This window comes from Cyrtonyx montezumae, unplaced genomic scaffold, assembly GCF_038088225.1.
Source record: "Cyrtonyx montezumae isolate F1298 unplaced genomic scaffold, pur_monq_1.0 scaffold_3, whole genome shotgun sequence".
In the NCBI taxonomy this organism is placed as follows: Eukaryota; Metazoa; Chordata; class Aves; order Galliformes; family Odontophoridae; genus Cyrtonyx; species Cyrtonyx montezumae.
The window spans coordinates 41,201,633-41,224,235 of record NW_027072034.1 but is presented as its reverse complement, the minus strand read 5'-3'; the positions used below and the strand labels follow the sequence as shown (position 1 = coordinate 41,224,235).

General features: G+C 38.0%; 1 protein-coding gene across 2 annotated transcripts in view; it reads right to left on the bottom strand.

Annotated features, from left to right (window-relative positions):
* Positions 1–22,603, bottom strand: part of TBL1X (transducin beta like 1 X-linked) — a 180,459-nt gene that overhangs the window by 3,659 nt on the left and 154,197 nt on the right. For both annotated transcript variants that reach the window (XM_065741385.1, XM_065741386.1), the window contains 7 exons: positions 18,132–18,264; positions 11,879–12,020; positions 9,196–9,259; positions 8,995–9,092; positions 7,399–7,459; positions 3,378–3,499; positions 1,852–1,926 (listed from right to left, as the gene is read on the bottom strand). In XM_065741385.1, the coding sequence (XP_065597457.1) occupies positions 1,852–1,926; positions 3,378–3,499; positions 7,399–7,459; positions 8,995–9,092; positions 9,196–9,259; positions 11,879–12,020; positions 18,132–18,264 (695 nt within the window). The remainder of the gene's footprint in view (positions 1–1,851; positions 1,927–3,377; positions 3,500–7,398; positions 7,460–8,994; positions 9,093–9,195; positions 9,260–11,878; positions 12,021–18,131; positions 18,265–22,603) is intronic.

Genomic DNA, 22,603 nt, shown 5'->3' with positions numbered 1-22,603 from the left:
TCTCAGGAGAATTATTTCAACCTTCTCTGAGTTACTCTTGCCATTTGTTTATTTAGTATCTGGACAAATGTGTATATACACATATGTAACCTAATTTGAGTTTATTAATACAGCAGTTTGACACCTGCAAGGCACATGCCAGAACAGTCCCATGAGGGGAAGGTACTATGCATTTATTAGTACTTATTGAATAGATCAGAAGAACTAAATAGTTGTTATACTAACCACTGCCAAATCATGTATTTTCACACAGAATCTGAAGTTATTCTATTCAGAGGAAGTTTAATTTACAGTTTAAGTCACAGAGTGCAACAGCAGTCATCTTAAAGAATAGGAATAAACTCTTTATAACTGCTTAGAATGTAGCAATTTTCTCAATAGCCAGTCAGATTTTCCTTTTCTTCCTAAACTCCATTTATTTTCCTGGTCTTTTTAACAGTATGGGTAATGGAAGATCAACTATGTATGCAGTGTTATGTGGCCAAATAGTTAAATACAAGATACACAATGAGCAGTAGAGACAGCAGGTAACTTAGTAAATCTTCTCTTCAGATAACTGAAGAAACAATACTAAGCTAATTCACAGCACGCACAATAGCTCAAAAATAGTCCATTTTGGAAAGATACCGAACAAAGTAGGAACAATTTAACTCACTTGTTATAACTTGCACTGTGAGGGAAACGATAAGCTCTTATGGTGATTTTTCAGCAGCATACTCAAGTCTACTTTTGAAAATGTTATCCCCAACTTCTATAGAAGCTATATTCTATAACTAAAAGGCAATGTGTTCCAAGAAGTTGCAGAAAAATATAAAAAACTCCAAAGAAGAGAAAAAAAGCTGGAGAGGACTTGTTTCCAAAGTTTCCTGAAAAGGATTTGCAGTTTCTATCACTGAAGGAGTGACAGAGGCCTTCGGCTAGGCCGGTGACAGCAAACCGCTCACTCTTGTGCCAAATTCAGTCAGCAATCTGAACTGGTACCAACAATCCACTGTGGATTTTAAAACACAGTATGGAACTGGGTCACTCTGACCACTGGGTCACAGTGTGTAAGCAGAGCAACACTAGTTACTGCCGTACTGCTCTGCAGTGGAATAACGGACGAGGTGTTCTCTTTACGTCTCCCCTAGCCCTATTTTCTGTAAATTCTAGAATAGTCTAGAACAATGTGTCTAGAATCCAGAGGGAATAAGACTCTAGAGGGTATGTGGCAAAGGCAGAACAGAATGGAGCAGAACATATTAAATGACTATGTATTAAGGGAATATATTCAAAAAAAGGAGCGTTCACCTTGCTGTCATCTACACATTTATACATTTTGCTGTTCTCTGTTTCCACTCTTATATATAGGCTGTGTGCATATTAGAAATGCCTCTTGCCTTACCTTTGTTGATCAGCAGTGGAAAGAGATCTGAAGTTTAATTAACTCAATTATGTTGCGAGAAATCTGCATTACTACTGCAATTCTATTTGCAAAACTGTACCTTGCCTGTAATGTGCTTTGCTCAGAGAAAACAGTATGCATTAACAGTGTTGAAGCAGGAGGGTTTAGTTGTTACAATACAGATCTTCTTGTAAAGACATGGCCCTCATTTAATGCATCTGGGAAGGGACAATGAGACTGCGAAGAGTTTGGGCTGGAAAAGTTCTGTAAGTATTTCTGCAAGCCCAGAGCCTTCCTGTACTAATAGTACTTTGCTGGTACAGTGCTGTGGCCTAGCTGTGCTGGTATCCTATGCTATCTCCAAGACAGAACTTCTGTTGACAGGCAAGCATATGCATATATATATATATATGCATAAATAATCCTTGTCTTTACTTTCTGATCAGCAGGTGCAAAAATTATATTACCTTTAATGTCATATCATCGGAGCAAGATGCTAGTAGCATGCCAGATGGGTCCCACTTGATAGCATTAACCTCATTCTGAAATAAAAGAGTGGTTTTATTAAGCAAATATTCATGTTACCTGCTTTGTACTGGGCACCCAGCAGAGGGCACTCGTGGTTTATGTCTCCAACAAGGTGAACTACAAATTACAGATCTTTGCTCTACGGATGAACAAAAGAAGCAGTGCCTCCATAACACAATATTGAAATATCATTTAGGAATGGTAACCATTCCGTGTTTGTGAAAAATACAATCAGTCTTCTGATCTGTTTTCTAGTACAAAGCCTCTCATACTTGACAAGTGCTAGGATTTAAATAAACCCTCACCCAGACGGAATGATAACACAGCACTGACTGCTTTTTAAACTAAAATATTTCTTAGGTTAATATTTTGTAGGTCTACCAGAAAACATTAGTGGGGCACAAAGTTTTGTGGACTTGATTATTCTTAGTATTGCAGTCCTACAAACAACACGTACATCTTTAAAAAGGACTATATTTCTTGATGAAATTCAGTATGGAATACTGAATATTTCATGATTTTTTTCCAGATCAATTTTTATAGCACTTTGCAATTGACTGTACCTAACATATCCCCATGGCAATCAGAAAGCTTTCGGTGCTTTTCTGAGGGTCACACACGTGCGTTAACAGTGTAAGAGAACATTTCACAAAATGGGAAAAGACTGTGTTCCTTTAAAGCATAATCTGGCTCAGGGGCTCAGTGAAAATAATCCTGGAAAATATGCTGATTTTGCTTTATCCATTTTACACGTTTCAACTGACATTAAAAGGAACTGTACAAATATTTGAAGGCAAAATGTGGTCCATGTGCAAAATGGTGCAATTCACATAATCATAAAAACCACTGTTCTGCTAGTAGGAACATAAAACTTGTCATAAGTGTCAGTGTAATGTCAGTTTAACCACAGCCTAGCTAAAGGTCTCAAAAAGCATTGCTTTTCCTCTGTGGGGAGACAGCGAGTTCTGGGAGTTGATACCTACATTACAGGTCTGTATCTGATAGCAGTTTTCTCAGGAATGAAAGCTAGAAAAGCTAGCCTTCGACAGGCACTATACACTAAAAAATGAGTTGCAAAATACATCTTAAAGAGATATTAGATGAAACTGACTTTAAAACTGTACAATTGGAGGTAAACTGTTCTCTTATTCATCGTTCTAATTTACTAAAGGAAATTACACCAGTGGAAAAGAAAATCTTATTTATTTACATGCCTTTAGTCTGCAGCTCCTGCTACATATAAATAGTGTCATTGTTTAAGTTGCAGGTTTTGCCTCCTACAATGATTTAGAACAGTTTATCCCTTCTCACAGGCAGTGACTCACTCCTGAAGAGTACATTTTTAGGAAAGCAATGGGATATATCGCCTCTGGGTCTAGAATGCACCCTGCAAACACATCAGCTGTCATCACTGTTACATGCAGCTATGACTTAATCACCAACATTTTAGACTTCTTTAACTTACTGTGTGTCCTTGAAAGGTTTTAACGGGACGATCACAGCCAAGTCTGCATACGTGAATGCACATGTCAGTGCTGCAGGAGGCAAAAGTAGTGTTGTTCTGCCAGTCTACATCCAGAGCAGGAGCTGTGAAACAACAGAAGGAACATTAGGGAACATAGCAAAGAAACATTCATCCCAAATCATTTCCCTTTTGTCACCCACGTGGATCAAAGAAACAAAAAACTTCTCATTGGCCTATCACCTGCTACTCATTACAGGCAACAGACGTTGTCTGAAGGGCACTATTTTTCCTCCTGCTGTGGGTAATCTAGATGCTTTGTACAGGACCTAGCAGTGAGAATCTTTCAGATAAGAGAGGCCAGAACTATCCTGCTCCTTGCTCATTGCTGCACATCATTCTTGTACCATTCATCTCTCTGTAGGCCAGTCCAACCGAGCAGCTGGAAGAAAACTGATTCTGAAGAAAGATGATGATCTCAGCTGGGTTATAGAGTCTGATCAGAACACAGAATGCTCCTGTGAACGTCAGATACAACACACAGCAGGGAGAAGGAGAATGTGGCCATCTTCCCTTATACTCTGTGCAACAACCAGTGCAAACCTATCATTCTGTGCAGATGTAAGTGGGTCAACAATATCTACACCTAGTTTAATTTGACTGTGGATAGATTGAAGATTGGTACATTGATCAAACCTACCTGAAATCACAGGACGAGTTTCTGTAGAGGGTTTGGCACTAACGGAGACTGAACTACTGAAACTCTGTACACAGACAGCACCTCAGCATGTAACTAGAACTTGTGTGCAACACGCATGCTGCAAAACTGTAAAAAAATCCCCAAACCTTTACAGTCCATGTCTCTATGACTGCTGCTTGTTGTTTGTTTGGTTGTTTTTTTTTAATTCAAGAAAGAGTTTAGCTGCTCTCCGGAGGATGATATGGGACTTGCCAATATACAGAAATTTTCATTTTCTGCACACTGGTGAAAAGTGTATGCATCAGAACGAGATTGGTGTTTAGAAACCAAAGTTGAATCTCTCTCTGGCAACAGTACAATGTAAGTTTATCATTAAAATGAAAGTAAGAAATGCCTCATTGCAAGGATGCTTAAAGAAACACTTTTCTAATACAGCAGTAAAGAGACCTGCTCTGTCAAGACTATTATATTTAAACACGTTTTTCCTGCTCTAGTTTCCATGAGCTGCAAAATGAGATTGAACTGTGTCACCTTCTGAATCATCTCGTAGCTCTTTAAATGAGAACTGAAGGCTGGAATGGTTTCCAATACAAGTATTTATTTACGATATTAAAGAAAAAGCTTAATTAATCTCTGTGACACGTAAGGAATTCCTGCTTTGCAGAACTGTAAATGAAATCTGTGTGAGAAAGGCCGATTACTTAGAGATTCTCAATGAACAGGAATGAGGATCAGGAAACAGTAAGATTCCATTTCTCTAACTGCCTGTTTGTCTTTTTTTTTTTTTAATTTTTAAGCTGCAAGCTTTGTGTTACTGTTCCAGAGCAAACAAAAGATCTGTCTATATTAACAGCTTTATACCTTCAGGGCTAATATCTAGTATGATACATGAGTTGAAAAGTAATTTTTTGAAAGCCATGGGCACCTAAAGCAATGGATTTGCATTACCGTATAATCTGAATCACTCAGTGTTGATAATTAATACAGATTCATTTATTAGTGTAGTTAATCATATGTTTACTGGATAAATAACTACATGAAACAGTCTAGAAAAAAAAATCCAATGTAGTTTTTGATGCAAGTAATTGAACTCTCAGAGTATCTTCAAAACCACAGGACACTGGACAATTAAAAAAACTTAGAATGTTACCTAGCAAAAGCAAGAAGCCTGAAGAAACAGAGCTATAGTAAATGCCAAGAACAAATTTATTACAATAATTATCAGTTAATTCAGGCATCAAATTTTGGTGTGTTTTAGAATGAGAAGCTCAAATATGGAGTTAATCATTTTAATGAGTCATTCAGAGCACTTAGATGTCTAAACTGGGGTCTTAAAAATACCTTTCTTGCCTCACTTAAACAATTTGTTCCTGCATGCACAGACATCAATCTGTATCAGCAGATGTGAAATTTCAGTTATTTCACTACACTTTAAAGAAACAGGCTTTGTTTTGATCATGTGCCTATGAATGGCTAATAGCTTTGCAAAAGAACAATGAAACCTTTGATTCAAGCTACCTGAGATGCAAGCTACCTTACATATTTGGGCCACAAGAACCTTAAAGTTACATGTAGCATCAATGATTCACAGGCTCTCAAGACCTAGTCAAAGGAGTGTTATAGTGTAACAGTTTTGTCTACATGTGTGTAATATAAGCAAGCTGTATGAGCTGAGTAAAAATTTTGTTGTTCCTAGGCCAACTCCTTCCAGACTTCAAAGGTGTGTGCAAAGAAGTATGCCACACAAATATGTGATTAAGCAACTATGTTCTGTATAGAACAGACATTTAAATGGCACCTTTAATCTCTGTATTGATAAGATTTTCAGATTCTAGACAGGGTGAGTAATTTGATGTTAGTTTGTTCTAGTAAATAGGTGAAGCAAGAAGGTCAAGATGAGGTCTTAGTGGCTTTAGAATTAGCTAGGGACAAAGTTTCCTGCTGATTTTAAGGGCCATGCATTTCTTTATATGCTTTTGGCCTATCGATAATTCATTGTTTTTTACATCCCTATCAAGACATATTTGAAATCATCAATTCAATTCAATCATGTCTTATGATCCAAAGGCAACACACGTAGTATCAATTTTTCTTGTATTGCACTGGAACGAACAGTTAAGCTTTCAGCTTGCTAAAAGGAGAATCATGATGCATCCCCAGTGCTCACTGCTAAGACATATACACTTCAGTGAACATGGCTCTAAAGAGGCAACCAGGTTCTGAATCTGTAACTATTTAGATCAATAGCGAGGGATTAGTGAGCCTAAGAATTTCATTACCTACAACACTTCACAGTGCAAAATGTGGTTTAGTGGAACAGTTTTGACTGGTAAATAAATGCCATAATGAGAAAATCTGTCAGCAGACACTGGCTCCTCCAAACTGACAGCTGAATTAATGAACGAGGAGAGCAGAGTACAGATCTGCTGTGTGCATGGACATATCTGCTGCTGTCTTCCACTGAACAACCACTCCTATTGCAAATAGATGTGAATATTTGAGAATGAGACCAATCAGAAGTTGAATTTAAAACTGTGCAAATTAACATCTTAAAATCAGAACTGAAATATGTGTTTTTTTAAAACCATTAAGTACCTTCTGTATGATCGCTGTATGAAAAACTGTACCTTTCTAGCATAAGAATCTGTAATGTTTTTGATGGTTTTAATCTCAGTTTGACTACGTCCATTACAAGTATTTCATTGTGACAACTTACCAGGTTTGGATTATGAATTCAATCATCATCTTAAAACAATGATCTCACATGAAATTTAAGATTACATCAATGATGGCTATTACTCAAAATTACTCACAATCTGTAACATCTCTTGTCTTCTTGAGAAGGACAAGATCTACAACTGACTGTCCAAGTAAGGCTGGCTGTTGACTTCTGATAATTAGACAAAGCAAATACAAAAGAACTTCAAGTTAAAAGATCAGTAATCCTTGAGGACCTTTGTGCTTGCAGCTGTGAATGCACACTGCTGAGAGATCCACATCTGCTTCTTTCTGAAGTCACGTTTTTAACCTTGATACTATTCAAGTACATAGCTAATGATACAATCATTCAGCTGAGTAGGCTTGGCTGGCATGTAAATCGTCTCCTAGAGCTTGGTTTGACTTTCAAAGCTGATTCTCACAGATACCCATTCCTCTTAAAAAGGGATAAACCCACAAACCATGCTACTAAGAATAGTTAAAAAACAAAAACCCTGCTACAAAGTTTGTTTTTTCTCTGGCAGAGATTTTTACAAAAGTCTAAGTTAGACTGACAAAATTAAGACATGTATTTTATATTACTAATGTGAGTTCTGCAAAAATTACCTGAATGGAAAGGAAACTGCTGTTTAGCTTCTCCTGTGTGAGCATCCCAAATTATTGTTGTCTGCATGAGGAAGACGGAGGAAAAAAGGGTTAGTGACTGTTCAGCTCAGAGAAAACAAATAGAGAGAAGGGTTCTGAGGGCCACTGAGGAGCAATTGTAAAATTATTGACTGTAGAGAGTCTTGCGTGCTGTTCAGCTGAATAAACAGAAATCACTTCCAAATATTACAGAATAATTATCTGAGTGTGGATATAGAGAATCACCCCTGCAGAGAAAGTAACGTAACTGCTAAAAAAAGGCATATTCTCACTGAATAATGATAAAGGACGGTACAACAAATTTTTAATAAGCATTTTGTTATAGCTGTTTCAGTTATCAAGTAAGACTTCCTTTCTTCTAAGATGTGAGTTGAATCTGACTGCAAACCTAAGTGATACTACATTTCTAATAATTAAATCACGAAGTATAATGTTTAGCAGCAATGTACCTACCACTTCCTTCTACTGTGGCAGGACAGACTAAAGTGCACTTTGCTTACTACAGGTTTAAATCATACTCACAGCACACACAAGCAATTCCCCAACTCAAAACTACCTTCTAGGTGAATTATCAGTTTACTGGTACATACTTCAAGAAAACTAATTAAGGGTACCTCACTTTGGTGGCAACAGATCATATAAAGAATCACTGCTGTTACAGGATGCTCTTGTTGGGAGACACATGTAGCTGAATATGGGCCAGTATTAAAAGGAATAAAACTCAATTTTCACAAATTCACCTTCACAACTATGTGAAAATACAGATTAATCTCCCCTACAAATCAGAGTCTCAGCGAGTTTCCCTTGACTTCCTCTATCGGCTGCTGGAGAGGAGTGCAGTCTGTGCATCCCACTGTAACACAGACCATGCAACTCATCACTTGGAAGTATCATTTTTCTCTCCATATTTTATAAAGGAAACCAAGGAAGACACACAAATCTAATTTTTTGGAAATCAGAAGTTAGGCAAGATGAATGCTGCGTTTATTTTCCAGTTTCAGTTTTAATGCATTTCTCATCAGCAGCAGTCATCTGTTCATTTTAATCTCCAATATGCACTCAGCTGAAACTACCATGTTTTGCTTGAATTTCAGTTGAGAACCACCATAGTTTGCATGTTTGTACAAGAAACCGTATATACTTTATTCAAATACAACAGTTTCTATAATTAGATGAGCTAAAAATGCAGTACATGTAAGATAACCTCCCCCTCTTGAAAATACTTGCAGTTTATAAAACTATAAACTCAAGTAGTGGAAGCAGTTCCTTCTTTTACAGAAATTTAAGATGCAATTTTAAACAGGGAGCGTTTGGAGAATGGAGAGTTTTCTTAAACTTTCATACTAAAATAGACTTCACACATTTATCTGAAGTCTCAAAAATGTACTCAGTCACTTCACCCAAAGAAATACAACACACGTTAGCACAAATTAAAGAAACTTCCCAGAACTCCCCACAGTTCCTGGAGAAGAAGAAAATAATCTTATGGAATTCAACAGCACGAGCTCAATGCGACAGCACACTTAGAAGTTAGGATTATGCATTTTTAAAACTCACTTTATCAACACCAGCACTTAAAATATAATTCCCCTTTTTGTTCCACTTCAGGGCAAATATTGGACCTTTATGTTGACCTAAGGTGCTTGCAAGGTTCCCTGGAATAAAGAAAAAGTTCACATTATAATTTGTTCATGAATTAATCAACTTACTCTTTATTGCTATTAACTGTGTAGGATCACTGATTGTTGTTTGACTTACCATCTTCTGTCCATATTCTTGCAAAACCATCATATGAGCCTGTAGCCAATAGTGTTCCATCACTCTGTCGGGAAGTATATAAATGTCAAAGGTCAATAACAGATGAAATCTGTTTCAACCAAGATGTTCTTCCCCCCTCAGGGTTGTGCATTACAATTTATAGGAAATCTGAGTCCACAGAGAAAAACAGACAGTACCACTACTATATAACCTAAACTAAAGGAATTATTTGGGGTTCTTCCAGATAACAAACAGATTACATCTCAGGCGTAAGAGCCTAAAAATCATTAAGTGATCATGTATACCCTTACTAAATCCCAGTTAAGTGAGTTATACTGTTAACACCTTGAATGCTGTCTAACACAAAGAAGCTGCTTCCAGTTTGCCTAAACAAACTCCCATACATGCTCAGAGACACAGTATCATGATGGGAAGTCTTGGAAAATTTGAACTTAAAAGTTCCAAATACGAGAAAAAAGCCTGGCAACTTTAATTGGCAAATCACATGTATTCTGCTGGAGGCAGATCTTCATTGAAGGATAACTCCTGTGTGGCAAACAATAAAAGATTTATTGGGACAGAATGACGGAAATCAAAAGGAACTTGACTCTGGAACCTGCTGAGATGGGTAGGTACTGTTGCAGTGGGCAATTAGTCCTTAAGCATTTAAGTGCCTGGATTAGGAGCGATATTCCACCCATTTATCTCCAGAAGTTCAGAAGTCAGGAGTTAGAATAACAGAATAACCCAGACTCCCTCTAGAACTAACAGCACTAACTGCCTCTCGAGTGTAACTCATGACCTTATTTGCTTTAGACTCTGCTCAGAGCACCATGAAGGCACATGTCTCTAAGTAGGAACCAAGATCACCAGTTTAGAGATGGCTAAATGTGAGGGAAATGAGTCTTACCCTTGGTACTAAAGGACAAGATCTCTAGAAATAACCCTTCCTGCTATAACATAAATCACATAAAGCAGAGAAGAACTGATTTGATACATTAAACAATGTGGAAATTTCACAACATAACATAATTAATATTGTATCTCTAAATAAACAATAAATGCAGATGGTATTTCTAGCATCATTAATAGAAAATTAGGAAAATTAGGAAAAAGAGCATAAAACATGCCCAACTCAACCCTCTGTAAACAGTGAGTCAGAGCCGTGGTAGATTTAAATCAAATACATAATGACATAGGAGGAAAAGTATGGAAATTCAAGTCAACTTCTCTGAGCTCTGTACTCATGTGGACCACTGATACAGAAAAAGGCAACAGCAAAAGGGAAAAGAGAAGAAAAGCTCAGGGGTTAGAAGTCCAGCTTATCCAAATTTGTTATCAGTAATTCACATCCTTTGGAAAACTCGAAGCAAGTTGGAAGCACTTAAGGTGGTTAAATTAAGAACATTTCATTTCATTAGGTACTAGCACAATGCAAGTAAAGCATCACTTTAGACTGGAAGGGTATGGAACTGCTGCAGGAACTACTAGAGGAAAAATGTGTTTCTGACAACTTTTCTCATAACTGTTCTGAACCTTTGCTTGCTTACTTCTTTCAACTTCCCTCTTCCTACTCCTCAATTCAGTTTTTCCCGATGATTTTTCATTCCCATGACATACACGGAACACAAGTAATACACATTCTCGATTTTATCTTCTTTTGCTTTGTTAACTCACCTGCACTTTCTGTAATATTCATCAATTTGTTTTATTGTGTCAAATAAACAATATATAGGGGTAGCTGCTTTATCTTACATTTTTGTGAAGCACGTAGCTCACCTGTCACTGAAGGACAGTGATAATGCAATAACAATCAGAAAACTGAAACTGTATGTAACTGATGAGAATCCTTCCTGGTGCTTAGTTTTCAATCTGTTTTGCTAAGAAACCATGACTGATGTGATCACTCTGTCTATACTATCATCAACAAAATGGACAGAATGCAAGTGATCTTGAAATTATTAAGGTTCCTGCAAGGTCCTATAAGTTCCTTTTACATTCACTTCTCAGCAGCAGAATGCTGCCCAAAGACACTGCCCAGCCACTGGGGATTCCTAAGAACACCAATTTTATTCTCTCACTTCAGTCACCTCTGCGCAGGACTGCAATATCTAAGATATATAAAAGATTTTGCAGGATGAAAGTCAGTAAGGGATCAGGTAATACAATTCCACCTGGAAGCTGGACGGGTGAAAGAGAATGACTACACAGGCTCCTACAAACACAGACTATAAGGTGAGCACATTTTGTTTTGTACAATGTAATTCAAACAGAGTGGGTCTTGACAGTTCATTCTCAGAAGAAGCTTCACTGGTGCTTATATCTCCTCATATGCCAAAACAGAGTAACTAAGATGCAAACACGTCATTAACCAGCTTTCATTACCACACAGATTGCTTGTTTAATCTTCTCTCTTAAAGTTAGCTGAGTTTATTTTAACTCATTCTCCTAAAAAAAGATACATAAATACATCATCATTAAGTTTGAAGATGGCAACAGTACTGGAAAATTACAGCATACAGGGGAAAGTTCAGTCTATTATGAGTATCTGAAACAAGAGGTCAGCAGGTTAGGACAGAGGTTCTGGTCACTTCAGATATAAAAGATACAGAGCAGCAGCTGTAATTGACTGTGAATTAAATTCAGACAGTTAAAAACCATGCAGTCTTAGAAACTAGCTTACATTCCAGTCCAATGAAGTCACATCCTTATTGCTGGGGACATCATGTCCTCCTTCTCTTATGCAGTGCCTCAAAACTAGTTGAGTGGAACCACTGTTGCTGTTCTCATTGAGATTCCATATTCTGGCTGTTGAGTCTCCAGATCTATAAAAGCAATTGTGAAGAGATGAAAACTTCCCTTGGTGGCAACACAGCAAACAAAGTAAAAAAAACTGTTCCTTTTTTTAATTGTGAGAACATCACAACCTTTCGAATGTTACTTCCCAATTCTGCTCTGACTGCACTCCCTATACTGGCTAATATTTTTTTTAAAGTTAACATTTATATGATAACTATCTAAATCCACAACAAAGCATAATTTGTTTGACTCCAGAAATAGTTGTACATTTGCTTGCTACACTTCATGCACGTTACCTTTACAGAGATGGTCTTGGGGAACTTAACAAACATAAAGGCAGTCTTTTACACAAAGGCTTGTCCACATGCCTCCTACAAAAATGGTGCACAGCCACATTAACCTCCTGATGGCCCTCAGAGCCCCTGGTGCTCCCCAGTAAGGCAGAATGCAGCATCACCATCTACAGAGGTGCAATATCACCTGGCAGCTGCAGTATGGAAGGGGACCTCTAACAGCGTGACAAAGGTGCTACAGCACCTGCTTCCTGGCCCTGCCTGAGGATTTTCATCTACTTTGTAGACAGAATGTTATCCAGGAAGTTATTTTATTTGCAGACTGAAACCCTGATTTTGTCTAGAAAATGCTGTGAGGAGAAAGTGAAAAGCTGATCATTATCTGCTCAAAAATTACATAGTTACTTTCACAGGGCACAGATCTTCCTTCCAATGAAAAATGTCTCTGAGGTCAGAAATCAATTTACAGCAGGGTGGAAGATATCATGATTTCTGGTTTGCTTGGACTTGCCTCTTGCCCTCCTCAGCCCCCTGCCCACTCCGCCTCCTCTTTTTAAATAATCGATAACAACAACAAAAACCAAAACAACCAAGTAAGATGGATTGCTTGCTGTGTCCAGAGGGCAATTTTCATTTCCATGCAGTAAGCAGAAACCTGGAGCAGAATCAGGATCTCTCTTGACATTTCCAAGAATCCATATAATCAAAATGAAACATCACTGCTGATGTATCTGATGTTAAGGAGAAAAAGTATCTATTTGAAGATAAAAATCCTGAGATCCATTTTTGCTTTGATCACCCATGTTTTTACTGAAAAAAGGTATCTATTATGAGAGAAGTCTATATTTTCTTCTGGTCTACTAACACAACATTTTAATTGTTCATACTAAAAATACCAAGCAAATTTTAAACACTTCATTTTTTTCAGATGCAAATAATGAACAACACAGCAACCAACAAGATTGATTTTTTGTGTATTATCCTATCAGTAATATAGCCAGATTCAGTAGTTCAACCATACAAGAAAAATCCTCCTTGCCTGTATCAGTGTCTCCGAGGTTCGCTGGGTCACTGCATGCCTGGGGAATATGCCTCCCATCTCCTCACAACCCTTTGTGTAAAGCTGAGATGTGATCGCAGCCAGGGCTTTGTCACAAGCTACTGCCATTCTCTGGCTACTATGCAGCCATTCTTTAATTGTTGGCACACATCTTTCACATCAGTGATTAAGAAATAATTTGAATCAAGATAATTTCTGTCATTATACAGAGCTAGGATTGTAATACAACTTCTTCTTCAGAGGTTTAGAAAACTCAACAATTTAGTATGCACTGGCTAAAAAATCCATTAAGTTAAATGTACGACTCAGAAGATAAGGGACATTTTTAGTTGCAATAATTTACAATAGTGGGAACATAAGTCTTTCATAGGCTTGGGTTACTGGTTAACATGCTAAGTAGGAAATTCCTTCAGTGCTGGCTTCTACACTGCGTAAGATTCCTGGCCAGTTCTGCCCTTATTGTAATAATCCGGTTTGCTATCGGACTCTCTGAATAAAATACTCAGCCACTTGGCTATCAAACACAATATCCTATTTGCTAGTTCTAAAAGGGTTATGCTTTGTTTTTCAACAGTTTTATTTAGTCAGTTTTCTGGCTGCGCTTGGGCAATCTTATTTTCCAGTATTTTAATTTTGTTTTTCCATTTTCTTCTTCCTAAGGCTACACAAGCTATTATGTGTCCCTGCAGAGAGGCTTTATAAGCGTAGCAGTGTGTGGCAGGGGTATTTGTGTGTCTTCCCCTTTGTTGCTGGGGACAAAAAAAAAAAAAAAGTATTCTCTGTTCTGGAAAGTATTCTGATTTCTGTGGAATGATTCAGTGAACCCTACCTTATTAGAGAACCATAGTTCAAGCACAATTCAGAAAGATATTTAATCTCCTTAGCCCACAGAAGCATTTCTATCTGCATGATAAAGCAGCTCATTCCAACATGCGAGTCATGAACGCTTGAGTAATAGGTATACTGTTCTGCACTACTGAAGAATACTGCCAAATTTTAGGAAGGCTTAGTTCTGAAAGCATTTTACTTCATGCCCTTCAGCCCTTGAGTAATCATGAATCAAAGTGGAAGAATGCTTGAAGAATTTTATTTGTGGCACATAAAATCTCTATTCCTAACAGCCAGCAAATAGGTTAAAACAGTCCCAATGTGTAAAGAAATGTGCATGATTAATGAACACTGGTATCAGGTACAGGCTTAAAATTAGGGCAATTTTGATACACGATCTTGCTACGTATCTTTAATGCTTATGGTTGAAATAGGCTGGATTTTTTATTTTATAAGGGATTATTAAAAGCATAAAGGAAAGGAACCTCCTCTACCTAATGTCTAAGTTTTCCTTAATAAAACAGGTCTCTTAGAGTAAATGCTTAAGTTTCCTATGGAGTCAGCAAAGGGAAATGCCTCAAAGGTACCCAGGGGAAGAAGCCAAGTGCCGAAGCACTGTGGCTCAGCAATACTGTTCCCCACAATAGATTACTCAAATGGAGCTCACCTAATAGCTGACCTGGTTGCATTAACAGATTTGATACAACAAAGAAATTGGCCCCAATAAAGTCAACTGCTAACGATTAAGCACTTAAATTAGAAGAATTAGCACCTGGCACTGGCAAGGAGAGTTTGCAATCCACTCTTTCAATCTGATAATTCAAAAGGATTATTCAGGAGGGTAATTCACAGTAGGTCCTAAAGAGCTGATATGAGGAACACAGTAACTCAAAGCATTATGTAAAACCCAGAGATGAAAGTTGAAAGTGGCCCAGAAACTCTCTTGCTTCTGCAAGCTATAATCAAAAGATCCTATGGACAACAATTTTATGGCTAATAATTATGCCGACTACAGAGAGAGAAGATGCACACAGAGCTCTGCAAGACACAAAGTTCCCTTGTGTGAAAGCGGCTGGTATAGGTCAGCAAAGACAAGCCAAGAAACCTACTGCTGTGTTTTGGGAATGAGGCCAGGTTCTTCTGCTTCACAACTATCAGAATTAAAGGACACGGCGGGATGTAACAAAACAGAGCATGCTCTTGGAAACAGCAGCTGAATGTCCAGACAGAAGCAACCTAAATGCAACTAGGAAAACTTTTGGAGTTCAAGGCACGAGCAACCCTGACATTCACAATCTACTTCAATACTGGGAAATTCAAATAAGTTCAGGAACATTCTGGGTCACTGGACCACGATCACCCATGCTAGCAGGCTGATAGATTACTCCTGGCCAGAATTTGGGCAGTATGAATTGGCACGTTCTGATGGGGCCATTAAGGTGCATTGTTGCACACAGGGCCCTGATGATCTCTCTGGGCATAAAGAACACAGAGATAATCCCCAATGTGCAGCCTGTGGGCAGTCACCCTGTTTGGCAACCAGGATGGTTTGCTAGCACAGTTGGCCAGTTGGCTTCAGTGCCTGGGAGTGCCTAGGAATATTCCCAGGCATGTTCTGTTTACTAATGTGAACGTAGCTGTTTCTGCACTACCCATGGAACACAACCATCTATAATGATTTACGTATGCCATAAAATTAAAATACGTGGAAAGAAACTTCATGGAAAACATCAAGTCTATGAAGGGAAGGACAGCTGGATTTTAAGAGCAAGATTGGAATGATGGTTGGAATGCCCAAATCTTGACATTTGCCCATGCATGTGTTTATTTTTACCTTTTGAAAACGCAATTATTTATTTTGGAATGCTGATTTCCTTCACAAGGTGTAATTAATCCTCCTAGAAAACTGCATGCATGTACTTCATGGCTTCCTTTTGCAAGATACAAGTGTTCTTCCCATAAGTGTCAGGTGACAGTCATGTCTTCAATAGCCTTTACTGGTATTGCTAGCCTCCTGATCCTCCACTTCCACAGTTAGGAGTATGGTGGAGAATGAAGAGAAGCTGAAGAACATACTTCTTTTCACTGTTTGATCAGAGAATTTCTTGTCTTCACATTTATTTTTTAAATAGCCCTCTGCCAAGTTCAGAAAGTACACATTCCTATGCTAGCTTGTGCTAGTAGCTGAGACATCAAATATACAGCTTTCTTTCTACCAGTTGGGTACTTAGTAAATCTGGAAACCAATGCTTTAATTCCTTACACAGCTTGCTTCAGATTTGGTTGTGAATCTGCATTATTCTTTTAGTGCTTTGAAGATTACATCAGGTTGCTTCCTAAACTGGCACTAATTGTTAGATTAATTACCTGTAAATCTTAGGGTCTTCAGAAAACACTTTGCTATGAATTGAAATTCAATTGTTCTACACACAGTACAAACAGAATAAATGCACTACTTCACGTATTTAATAGTTAGGGTTTTATGTGTTTTTAAAGGAGAAAACAGATGGGTACAATCAAGCAGATGGGAAGACTGAAGAGAACTAAGGACAGGGCAGAACAATACTACTACAGAATCTAACAATTCAGTGCTCTCACATCAGTCTAACTGCAGGATTTTGGTTTTTTTGTTATGTTCTTTTTCAAGAAATACTTTGTAAAGGACAAACGGAACTGCAGCATACATAAGACCTCAGGGAATTTCTCCCCTTCTTTATTTGGTGCCATGATACATAGTTTACCTGTAGATGATAACCTGCAGTATTACTATACTAGACAACTCAAATATTTCTTTGTACAATGGCACCATCAATCAGCTCTCTTCCCGTCATTTCATTTTTTCCTGTGAATTCTATGCTACTTCAGTCATGTAAGCTTCATAAAGCACTCATTTCTGCATTAGCTGAGAGCTAACAGAATTCACTTACAAGCGGGCTAAAATCTGATCAAGATGCACATGAATTTGAGATATTTGCATTTTCATTGCACTGCCATTAGTCTGCATTGAGACACTGTACTTGGCTGTACTTTCTGCCTATGTGTGTATTTATATGCTTCCAAAATGAATAGCAAAGCCTATAAATTAAGGCTTAATACTTAATAGGGCAAAGTCTAACTGAAAGGATAGTGAAAAGGTACTCCTCTTGGACAACTGACTAATAGCTCTGATTACTGTCCTCTAGCATTCCAGAAATAAAGTACGTTCAGGAGGATCTGTCTCTTCTGAAAGAATTCCTTGGAAACTGCTGTCTTCACTCCTGTAGAGATCCGCTGTTTCTCCAACCTTGTATTAACTTTTGTTGATTTAGTAGGTTGTTTTTTTTTCACATACATTATTTTCTATTTGCATTCACATTTTTTACTTTCATGTATTGAATCAACAAAGATCTCATAAGAAGACTACTTTGATGATTTTGCAAAAAGTCGAAAAAAGATGACTTTCCCATGTTCATGCTCTGATTTTGTTGGGTAGTTTTGAGTGACACCCATTTCTCTCCTCTAAGTTGCATCAGTTTTCCTCCATGTTCCCAGTTGCACTTCTAAAACTGAGCCTTCATTTTAAGTTTAATTTGAAGTATGGGCAAAAACATATTCCAACAGTTTATGTGCACACCTCCTGGGTTATGTTTACATAAGCATTTCAGTTTGGATCAAAATTGTTTTTTCTAAGTCAATCTGATTGCCCTGCTTACCTTTAAAATGTTTTAAAATCTTTAGAAAGTTTTGTTTGCATTTGAAGCCACAGAGTGCGTATTTTAAATGTTGAAACTCCTTATAGTCTGCGTCACCTTATTATTACTTAATTCCTACATATGTGCAGTACTGCTGAAAAAGAACAGTTACAGGCTGAAAATATGAGCAGGGAGATTACTGATTAGTGTCTACTATATGCTCTCAAGTTCTTGCATCTCTAAATGGGCTCTAATTGCAGCAGCTGTTTCCAGTCATGGTCTTACCCAGATGCTAGCAGGTCACTGACGGGGTTCCAGGCACAGATGAACACCTCTGACTCGTGGCCCCGAAGGACTGTTGCTTTGTTAGGAGGAATTTCAACATCCCCGTCAATTTCCATTGGCTTTGAATGATTATCTGTAAAGAGAAATATCAGAATAAGTAGTCTGCAAGATGTTAGGCCTGCATTAAGAACTGCAGGTTACCTGTGGCCTAAACCTTAAAATCAATATCTGTTCCAAGTTCTGTACAGTGTCACTGCTCATAGTACTCTGTTTTCTTTTCTATGGTGATTCAAAGCTATGATATATCCTCAAAATATACAGCTTTCTAAAACACCCTATATAAAGTATGAAGCTTTAGATATAAATAATTAGTGTTCATTTCAGTACAGATTTTCCTGAAGATGGCCTAATTTAAACCAACCTGAAGATTTACTGAAGTAGGAGATTGCCACTATGAGGACAGATTTGTGCTGTTCTTCTAAAGAAGTAGGATACAGCATGTTCATTTGCTTAGACAGTGTCCAATTAAATGCACGAGGGCCTAGTCAGACATAGGATATACCTAGTATGGGCCGAATTCCCCGAGTACAGCATGGAAACACTGAGCAATTCCCTTCTTATGGGTACCATGATATATGCAAAGGGATCAGCAGACACATAGAAATACTTAACCCACATACTGTGATTCTGGGGTTGTTCAGGCTACAGTCTAAGCAACTTTGGATTTATAAAGCTTTTTTATTTCCTTTAAGAAAAAAAAAGTGAGTTTAAAACAACGGATTTCTCTTAGTGGCACCATTTCATTCCAGTTTGCATCGTGAATAATATTTTCACTCCAGATTTTCATTGCGTCAGTATGAATCTCAAACTACGCTTCCTGGCTGCAACACAACATTATTATCCCCTGTGAATGAGACACCAATCAAGGGCAGGTAACACACTGAAACAACAGGCAGCAGATGTCATGTACAGAACTGCAACCCCATTCACAGAAAGCACATCCAAGAGCAGAGAGCTGGCAGGCTGGCGGAGCGGCAGCCTCGTGTTATCTCATCAATGCCTTGGCCAGCTGATCTGCTCTGATTGATCAAAATCCAAGTTCTCAATCTGGGTTAAGTCTTTTAGTTAGTCATTCTTTAATCACATATGGAGATCCATAGGTTTGCAAGTGGAATAATTATGCTTCTTTATTGCCACATGTTTATGGCATTTAGAGTCAGCCATCTGTCCTGATACTCATGCTCTGTTGAGCTACTGCCCACTGACTGGCAAAACAGACTGTGATGTTACCACAACTGCCATCAGAAGGAAGCTCTCCAGATTTCTACCCTAACCCATGCTTTCAAATACCTTGTTTTGTGATAATTTATGCTGACTTTCATAGAATTCCATAGAATGGCTTAGGTTGGAGGGGACCTTAAAGATCATCCACTTCCAACTCTCAGCCATGGACTGGGTTGACAACCACTAGATCAGCCTGCCCAGGGCCCCATCCAACATGGCCTTGAGTGCCTCCAGGGTGCCACAGCTTCTCTGGGCACCTGTGCCAGTGCCTCACCACCGAGTGAAGAATTTCTTCCTAACATCTAACCTAAATCCTCCTTTCTTTTAGATTAAAGCCATTCCCCTTTGTCCAATCATTATCAGATTTTACAAAAAGTTGGTCCCCCTCTTGCAAGTAAGCTCCCTGCAAGTACTGGAAGACTGCAATGAGGTCTCCTCAGAGCCTTTTAGTCTTCAAGCTAAACAAGCCCAACTCTCAAGCTTTCTTTATAGGAGAGGTCCTCCAGCACTCTGATCATCTTTGTTGGCCTCCTCTGGATGCAGTACTCCAGGTGGGGCCTCACAAGGACAGAGTACAGGCAGACAACCTCCTCCCTCTCCCTGCTGCCACCCCTCTTTTGATGCAGCCCAGGATACTGTTGGCCTTCAGGGCTGCAAGTGCACACTGCTGGATCCTGGACAGCTTTTTGTCCTTCAGGACCCTAAAGTTCATCTCCATAGGGCTGCTCTTAATGAGTTCTCTCAGTCTATACTCATATGCTTCTCGCAGAAATTTGGGTAGGTACCCTGTTAACCATGTCCGTGCCATAGCTATGACACAGATTTATAAGTAACTCAGTAAGTTACACAACATCAGGTATTAGGATTAGAAAACAATTAAGTATTTTCACAGGTCATGTTCCTAATTCAAAGTATCTATACTTTTAACTATGCTTAATACCTATGGACTGGCTGCACAAAAGGGAACTATTACAAATGCCTGTTTGTAAAACCCAAGTATGCTGAGCACTATTGCTGATAATTCCCTATGTAAAATTAATACCGTCAGGATATACTAGTACTTGAGATGCAGCCTGACATTAGCAGCTGAGAACTTTGATAAGATATTCTGAGTAATCAGGGCAATAAAGAGCAAAGCACTACTAAAACCAACCAGGAGATACGAGGCTCAAACTCCTCTATGCCTCACTGCAGTGAAGTATCACCAGGTTTAAAGAATACATTGATGAGAAAAACAGCAGCATGGTAACTATTAGGCATTCATGTGTGTCTTGATCACAGTGTGAGCTGGAAGATGAGGTTAAATCATGCAGTGAGACCTTTCAAGTGTTTTAATTTGAAAAAATTAAATGGAATTCTACTCCTAACACATATGATCTTACTGTTACTTGCCTGGCTCTAAAGGAAGAGCTGCTTCTCACTCTTGAATAAAACCAAACGATGACTTGGAAGCAGCTTTACTCCAAGGTCTCAGAGTTGTGAGGAGCTATCAGAGCAAGACCATCTAATATTTAGAAGTATTTTTTGTTTGTACATGGCCAGATGGAGAAATCTAGATATGCACTTTGAATGTTATTAATTACTCTGGAAAAAGAACAAACCTCATGATATGAAAAAAACCCCTCGATCAAGTGATACTGCATTAGTACATGTAATGTACTCGCCTTTGGAAGCAGTGAAATATCTGCACAATTATTTTCTATTCCACTAGCAATTTTGACACTACAGCTTTGATGGTTCAGGAGAACGGGGAAGGAAAGATGAGAAATCTTTCAGAAATTGTTTCCAAAGGTTCATTCTGTATGTCTTTTCTTCCAGTTTTTCATCATGTAATTAAGTAGAGATGTTAAAGAATGTTTATATTTCAAGGATTATTCTTTACAAAATATAAAATGCCCCACTGAATAAACAGAATGCTTCACACGTCTGTGATACTGCTTCAGGCTCTCTTCAGACAGACACGATTGTACCAAGTGCAACAGACCTTCAAAGGTGAAAAACTTAGTCTGCAGGTCATATACTGAAGGACTGTGTTTACATGTTAATGCAAAATATTTTCTAAAGGTCATCTCTGGTTAAGACTACACTTCATTCTAATATTTTTCCTCAAACGTATTAAAAATACAAAATCACTGGAAAGTTATATTCCCTGTCCCCAAAATGATGTTTTGTTTTTTTTTCAATGTTATTTTAACATACCAATGAGTGATTTCAACTCTTTTTTTCCCCACTAAATTAAAGCAAAACCAATTTATTTTAAGCTCTTACCAGTGCTAACCCTGACTTTTCACAGGAAATGATTTTTGACTTGAATATTTGACAGGCCATTCAATGAAGCTGTTCTTTATGGCTGTCGTTATAATAAAGGAGCCAGGTTGAGTGTTCTTTTTTTTCCAGAGATTTATTTTTTTTTAAACCACAATCCTTGCAAATATAATGGTAAAAACAACAGTAAAAGATATTTCAGTTGAAAAACAATCCAATGCCTATTCTTTTCAACTAATTTTGAAAGCAACTCAAAACAGAAAACATTACTCAGGAAGCAGTAAAAGAAGGTAGCAATTTCCTTTACTTACTTATTTTAAATCTGCACCTCTAGCTGCTGTTAGATTTTTCTTGTGTTTCTCTTTCTTAAATTATAACTAAGGAAGAGCACACCACCCCAAACCACCCCCGTATATGCTAGTTGTATTGAATCCAACAACAGTTGAAATTACTGTTTTGTAATTCTCCCCCATCTTTTGTATCAACACTCTTTCCTGCAAGGTAGTTCTCTGAGCTTTCACCTTATCCATTTTATGTCCCATCCTAAACTTCTTCTGATCTTACCCTAAATGTTTTGTCTTAATCTAAGCTCTTGTCATATCTTTCAACTTAGTCTATCCTAGACTGAACAGATTCTCTAAACACAGTGATAAGGGTGGAGCTAAGGTTGGATACAATCCCTGTATAAGCAATAAAAATGAAGGGCAGGACACTCTTGTTAATTCATGTAATCACCTTTTTCTAACTTTATCATAAATGAAGAAAATACAAGTTTAAGACCATTAATCAGATCTATGCAATGAATTGCCAGTTAGATTTGTTATTTCTAGCGGTTTCTGATCATTACTGAGAGATTGTAGCTTATTGAAACAGGTCCGATCAAGGGCAAGAGCATCAGTTTTGCAGTTCTGTATGCATCCCCC